The sequence below is a fragment of the Impatiens glandulifera genome, chromosome 3 (assembly GCF_907164915.1).
Source record: "Impatiens glandulifera chromosome 3, dImpGla2.1, whole genome shotgun sequence".
NCBI classification, from domain to species: domain Eukaryota; kingdom Viridiplantae; phylum Streptophyta; class Magnoliopsida; order Ericales; family Balsaminaceae; genus Impatiens; species Impatiens glandulifera.
The window spans coordinates 25,111,643-25,119,738 of record NC_061864.1 but is presented as its reverse complement, the minus strand read 5'-3'; the positions used below and the strand labels follow the sequence as shown (position 1 = coordinate 25,119,738).

Genomic DNA, 8,096 nt, shown 5'->3' with positions numbered 1-8,096 from the left:
TAAATCGGAGTAAGTGAAATATTTTGGGTTATGCTAGCACCTTACCTAAAAATAAAAAATAAATAAAAATTATTAAATTTTCTTATAAAAGATTAAATAAATAGAGTGAGAAGGTAGAACTAAGATGGAAAGAATTCTTTATTAGTTTTTTTTATAAAATAAATAAAATATCATTACAACTTTGTTTATTGTGAAAAGTTTGATTGATTCATTTCATTTGTTCTAAGTTGTAAAATTGATTTGATTTAGTTCGATTTGTGACATTGTTTAAACTTTGACATGCATTTTTTATTATTTTCTTTATTTATTTATTCTTCATTTTTACCATCAACTTTATTAACATATAAGTTGGATTCTCTTGTTGTAAAATACATTTTTTTTATTAATTTTTTTATACTTTTTTTATCTTTGTTAAAAATAATTGCAAACAAAATTTATACCAAATAAATCAATTTTCAATTGAACACAATTTTATAAATGGAATTTTGATAATCTGACAAAATACTAAGTTTATAGTTCTTAAAGAAAATTAAAATAGGTATATGCAATTCTAAATTATACATAAGGGTCAATATTATTATTGCAAACAAAAACAATTTACATTTTAATTTAAGAGGTTTCAGTAAAATTCGAACCTACAAGATTTAGTCTCATAAGTCATAAGTACGAATTAGATTTGAAAAACTCTCTTATAAATGAAAAGGAAATAAACAAAATATACACTCAATAAACAAAATAACTTAATGCTAATTACATGTCCAAAATTTGTATATACACCTATTATATATAAGTTTAGTAAAAAATATATAGTTGAACTATAAAATTGATTACAAATTAAATAACAAACAATTTTGATGTGGTTTGGTTAGCAAAAATAAATAAGATAAGATATAGTAGAAAATGACCATTATTCTTTTCTTAGTGGAAATATATATAGGAACATTCAATGTCATCTGACTCAGGCCACTTTCTTTTTGGAATTTTGATCGAAGTCCACTATTTTAATGGTTTCTATTCTTGTTTAGATTTGGCCATACTTTTATTGAGATAATACAAATTATCTCAGTAATATATATTTTTAATTATATTTTCAAATTTAAATATAAGAGGTAACATTTTTAAGTATATTTTAAATATATATTTTTAAACTTTAGGAAGTTAATTAACACAATTTAATTGGTAAATTTTTTGATCTTTTAGTCACTATTCTTCCTAGTCAGCTATCTTAACAAGTTTATATATATATATATATATATATATATATATATATATATATATATATATATATTAATATTTTTATGCTTAACAATGCATATTTATAATATTCTTCTTCTTTTGATTCAAGTTTAATAAATAAAGCCATTACAAATATCACAATCTTAAGATTGATGAAATGAGAAAATATCTTCTCTCTTTTATGATAATGTTTCTTTAACTTTATACTTTATAATTTAACATATTATATTATATATATTAAATTACTTATATATATATATATATATATATATATATATATATATATATATATATATATATATATATATATATATATATATATATATATATATATTATGTATGCAGTCATGTCTCTTACTTTAGTTTTAAAACATTTTTTGATTGAAGATCAAATACTATTTTTTATTAAATTACTTATATTTTAATCACACCATAATAATAACATAAACATTTTTCTAAAATTACAATAATCACTTTCATAAATGTCCACAATCCCCCATTCAGAATCACATACAACCTTGTTTGGATACATTAGTTAGAGTGGATTTATTCTATTCTAATAAGGGTCTATTACTATAATTATTTTATTTTCTCTCAAAAAAAAATTTAACTTTTTCTTTTGAGAAAGTTGAGTATCGTTTCTCTTTTGGAGTGACAGGCTCGAACACAGGACCTCAGGGAGTCGGGGATATGCATCTCTTGTTGCCGCTACACTAGAAAAGAAGATTTCATTTTTCAATTAATATTACCTAAGACTTTTTTTTCATTTTATAATTTATTATTTTTTCATTCAATTACTTAATTCATCCATTAAAATATCAACATATCTTTACTTATATAAAATTTAAATATTAATAAAAAAATATTATAATAATAATCAATCAAAACTCAAATAATTAACTTGTTTTTAATTAAAAAAATATATTTTTAAAAACAATAAAGAAACTAAATAACTCAAATGTTAAACAAGCTCTTAATAGAAATGATATGCCATTTTTTTTTATTTCTCTGAAAATAAAAATAATAATTAACAAATAGTCATTTAAAAATTAATATAATCCAAAAATATGGGCAAAAAATCATTTTTTCACATTTTTATATAATAGATAAAATATAAGAATTTCCTTTTCAAAAAGTTTGAAATTTGAGATCTAACTTTCTTCATTTTGGAATGAAACAATCAATTTTCTTATACTCTACAAATTCATATTTGATCAAATATTGGAAGAAAATTCATAAACAAGATTTATAAAAAGAGATTGCATAAATCTATAGTTTGATAACCACCATTGATTTCTTCTCAAATCAATCCAGAAATTGAAGTTATTACTTCTTCAAATCGGCTGAAGTACAACAGCACACAGTAAAAGAAGAAGAAGATCAAAAAAAAAAAAAGTAGAAGAAGATCAAAAGAAACTAATTAAGTTTCATCTCAAATTCTCTGATACCTATACAGGAGACGAACAGATCAATCACCTTTTACTTTACTACATCGAAACTCGAACTCAAACTCAAACTCGAACCTGAACTTGAACACGAGAATCTCATTTAGCAGGAACCAAAGCATGATTCGACATCGGAGTTGCCCTAGGAGACCTAAACGGTATCTCCGACAGTGCTTTTCCATCAGAATCATAATAAATCACACCAGAGAAATCCAACGGCTGACATTTATCTCCCATCAATATAGTCCTACGCCACAATCCTCCATCCAATCCATCTTCTCCCTTACCAGATCTCTTCTTCCTTTTCAATTTCAACTGAATCATCTTATTGCTAATCGAAGCAATCATAACCTTCGATCGCGCAATCGGCGAAGGAGAAGCAATCAAACGTCCAGTTCCGACTTGAAGCTTCTTCGTAACTAAACTCAATTGCTTCTTCGCTTTACTACCGCAAAGAGAGATGAGAGTAATGACCGAATCAGCGATTCCTGAAGCTAATTGCTTCGGCGTTACAGAAACGTTCGTCGGAGGTTGCGGTGTAGTTGGACGGACCATCTTTCCTTCTTCTTACTTTATAGTTTATATTTAAGAGAGAGAGACAATGGAAGGAAGAATTAAAAATAACTGGTATTTATAGGAAAGATATGACCTGTTACCGTTGATTAACCGGCTATATTATATTATTAAAATAAAGTATTCATTTAATTTATGTCCAAAAAAAGAGAAAATATTTTCACGATATTTTTTAGCAAAAAAAAAAATGAGGGATGATACATGCCAATTATATTTATTTAAGATAAAATTTTAGTAAATGGTGATGTAATTACCATAAATACTTGAATACAATTAATTAATATAGATTTACTAAATATTGAACATTAACAAAATATTATTGACAGTAATTTTATATTTATAAAAGATAATGTTAATAATTAAAGGCTTGTTTGTTTGATTAGTTGTTAATACAAATAATCTATTTTTTAATATAATTAGAATAATTTTAATGGAAAAATATATGGTTGTTGATTAAATATTAATTAAATTCAAATAAATTATGGTCTCAATAATATTGGAGAGAGTCCACTATACATTCATTGTCCCAAGATAGTGATGTGAAAATAAGGCTTGTTTGATTTAGAGTTATGTTGAGAATAAAACTCTAACTTTGAATTTGGTGAGAATCTTTTAAATAAACAAACAGGCTCTAAGTTTTATTAACATTGACTAAAATAAAAATATTTGGATTTATTTTTTGGTTTTCTAGATTTTTTGGTGCAAATATATTTTTTTAGATTCTTTGTATTACATTTTAAATTTTAATAATAAAATGAGATAATAGAAATATATATATATATAAATATATATATATATATATATATATGTGATTTCAAGGATTATAATTCAATATAATCTATACTGGTCAAACTCACAGTCAAATACCATGAATTTTATTCTATATAAGAGAAAACTCATAAATAAGTTTGTAAAATTAATTGACTGGTTGATATCCACACAAAAAAAAAAACTGTCCAAAGGGTTATAATTGGATTTTTGAAAAGAATCTTGTTCAATAAAAAATAAATTATTTTAGTTTTTAATTTGTTGAACTAATATAATGTTATTTTGAATTTAAAATTTAAGTTGTATAAAAATAAAATAGATATATTTTAATATTTTAATTGATTAATTAAGTAATAAATATTTTAAAATAATTAAAACGTGATATATGATTTTTTGGTAAAAATTCAAAAAATAAAATATCAAATAACTTCAAATATAAATTTTGTTTGATGTTAACTAAATTTGATCTTTAAATCTCACCATTTTACTATAGTAGTTTTTTTATTGAGAATGTATTTATTATTGATATCCTCGAATACACATATTGATCATTAGCCTGAAAATTCGAAAGAATATAACGAAATATCAACATATAAATATATTAAATGACATTTGATCCAAGTCATCTTTATATCTAAATATTTCAAAGTTTTACTGAAATTAAATTTTTTTATAGAAGTAGCTGAAAAAAGGATGAGTATAACACAAAAGAATCAAATTGTATAAACCTTAGTTCTGATTTTCACTAGTAATAAACACATTCACATTTTATTATTTGTTTTTATTATAATGACAAAAATAGATTTGGTATATTAAAATTATTGTGTCTTTATTTATATAAGGTATTTTTAATGAAAATAAGACTAAACCAGAATTATTGATTTTTGTTATCTAAATTGGGTGGTAATATTTCAAAACATATTTTGGAACTTAAAGAGACTTAATTAAAAAATAAAGTATTACATGTATCAAAAAGTTGACCAGAGTTTAAGGACTTTATATAGATAATTAAATATAATTTATTGAGATTATATTATACATTTATGCAATTTCAACTTCATAAATGAATCGTCATTCTTCACTTCTAATTTTGATATTGAGTTTTATACTGTATTTTTCAACTTAGATAGAATAAAATAATGTATAAGGATGAATAACAGTACTACCGTTATATTAATTACAATTAAATTGGTTTTTATGTATTACACAATATGTTTAGAATTATAAAAAGTTCTATTTGATTTACCCTATAGTTTTTATATGTTAAATTTGTGTTAATATATAGTCGTTGTTAACTTGTTGTCATCGCGACTGAAAATAAACACGTAACTTCATAATATTGTTTATTGAATAATTAATCTATCAAGTAATGTTAAATACACAAACAGATTTATGATTACTTATAAAATCGATGTAAATTCTAAAAAAACATTGTCATTTTTTATTCTCAAACGTTGTTATGACTTTTGAAAAGGCCTATAGCTAATGTGCCCCATTCATTCTACTTAAGAGAATAAAATATTTGATTAACCTATTAATGACTCTTCAAAGTTATAGAAGTAACTAATCACTTTCATATATATATTAATTTTTTAAAAGAAAAAATCCTTTTATTGATGAAAGGATTAATTAAAATTGCCTATAATATGACTATGCATAATATAAGTAAGAATATTTTAAGTTAAAATAAGAATCATTTATGCGAGGGATATTGTTAACTTATTAAATTTTAAAAAAAAAATTATTTCTGATTTTCGTCGACATCAATTATAATATTTGAGCTAACTATTGAACCAATACTTAATATTAGTTAACTCTTGAGTTAATATACAAGTTAACTTACATATTATATCAATTAATATATTTATAAACACAATTATAAATTTACAACAATAATTTTAAGTGATGTATGGATTAAAAATGCATGTTGGAATAAGAGTAATGATTAAAATTAATTATATAATTATTTAAATAATAAGGTAATAGATAATTGATTAATCGTTAAATCTTATAGATAAATGTTTAGTTTATTATAGTTAGTTACATTAATTTTTTTAATTTACTTAATACCTTTTATTAAATTTTATATTATTATTTGTTATGAATTTTATAAGTACTTAGTTTATATATTTCATAAATTTTAATTCTTAATTATTAAGTTTAACCATTAACTATTTTGATAAAAAAAAAAAGTCCTCTTATTTGACAAATTGTTACTTAGTTTTAGATAATATATAAAATTCAATAATTATTATATGGCAAAAAGAAATAAAAAAAAAAATAAACGATAAAAAATTACAAAAAGGATCATTTGATAATATAATATTATTGTCTAGAAAATAAAATCGTTTTCATTTTTTATTTTGATCATTTAAATTAATAATTTAAAGTATTTATAACTGTAATTGTGTAATTCTAAATAAATAAATAAAACTTTATTTATATTTGTTCAGAGTACATGATGTTATAGATAAGGCCAATATTCAATTTTGTTGATATTATTTTGTAAAATTTATTTAGTGCTTTTGATGTTTCCACTTGTTATAAAGTCTGGAAGGCTTGCTCAGCAAAAATATAATAAAGAAAAAGTCAGAAGCTGCCTTTCTTATCTAAATGACCATTTTGCAATTTTTAATTATAAAACTATACCCACTTTATAAATAATTGTGTAATTTATATTTCCAATAAACTAATAATTAATTTTTGAAAAAAGTGATTTATTTATTAATTAACCACAACCCCCTTCAAATTACAGATACTCAAGTCATAACATTAAAATAAAATACAACTCATGTAAAGAAGTAGTGATTAAAATTAATTGAGTATAAATATTTCTAGACAATTCCATCAATTATTCATGGTCAGACTATATATAGTATTCATTTGGTAATCCAATAAGACAAGACCAAATTACCTTTTGATTTCAAAGTCTCATTTCTATTGTCACAAGAAGTCTTGTTGCAGTCTGAAATGGGTGATGTAGAATGTAGACCTTCAATACAAACCAACTTTGATGTCAATATTAATCATGGAAAATAAATATTCTCTCCATAAACCAACTCAATCACCTATGCTTGTTGAAAAAGGGGGTTAGAGCCACCTTGGTTGCAATAGGAGGGTTCGCGAAAGTGAGAATAACAAGGTATGTGAGAAAGAGTTTCTGGAAACGGGTTCTTTTCGCGCTTGTTTACTTTTGTTTTTTAGAAATTTGTTTTGAGATTTTTTAAAAGAAAATTGATAAAAGAAAATTAATTGGTTTATTTATTTAAATGTCTTTTTTTATTTAAAATTTAAAATTATTAAAAATAAGATACAAATATTTTAATTAAAATGAGTGTTTATAATGATAATAATATAATAAAAAAATTAAAATTTTGATATAATCCTAAAAAAATCCCACAAAGTTGATCATAAATTTAGAGAATTTTGGTAAAAATATAAAAAAGGTGTTTAAAAAATAGTGTATTTTAGAGAATTTTGGTAAAAAAAAAAATTAAGACACAACACATTATTATTATTATAACAAAAAAAAAATGTTTACACAATTATGAAAGAACAAATGTTAGTAAAAAAAATGTGTGGATGAGGATGAAAATGCTAAAACAAAATTAATTTTACTGTTATTAGTTAACTACTATCTTAAAAAATCATAATTTTTTTATTAAAATATAATTTTAATAAACTATTATTTATGTATAATTGAATAGAAAAATGAAAATCTATATATTTAAAATAAAAATAAGAGAGTCATTATCATGAATTATAAATAATTTTTTTTTTAAATATAAACATATTTTTTATATTATAATAATTAAATATCTTTCAAATTATTTCTTTTAATAATTTATGGTTTCAAGGTTTGTTACTTGATTTTAAATTAATTGAATTCTTCTTAAAATTTGAATTATTTTATTATTAGGAATTAAATAATTTTAGATTTATTATTCATTTTAACATTTTTAGTTAAATGCACGGGTAAGAATATATATATTTATGTAAAAATATTTTGAATAGAAATAATATTATTTAAATTTATTTTGTTTTTATAAAAGGTACTTTTAATTAAAATTTAAT

At 21.7% G+C, this 8,096-nt stretch overlaps 1 protein-coding gene across 1 annotated transcript; it reads right to left on the bottom strand.

Annotated features, from left to right (window-relative positions):
- Positions 1-2,511: 2,511 nt before the first annotated feature.
- On the bottom strand, positions 2,512-3,272 carry LOC124932455. The gene has a single exon (XM_047473085.1). The coding sequence runs from the start codon at positions 3,234-3,236 to the stop codon at positions 2,781-2,783; it is 456 nt and encodes a 151-aa protein (XP_047329041.1). The 5' UTR covers positions 3,237-3,272; the 3' UTR covers positions 2,512-2,780.
- Between the last annotated feature and the right edge of the window lie 4,824 nt (positions 3,273-8,096).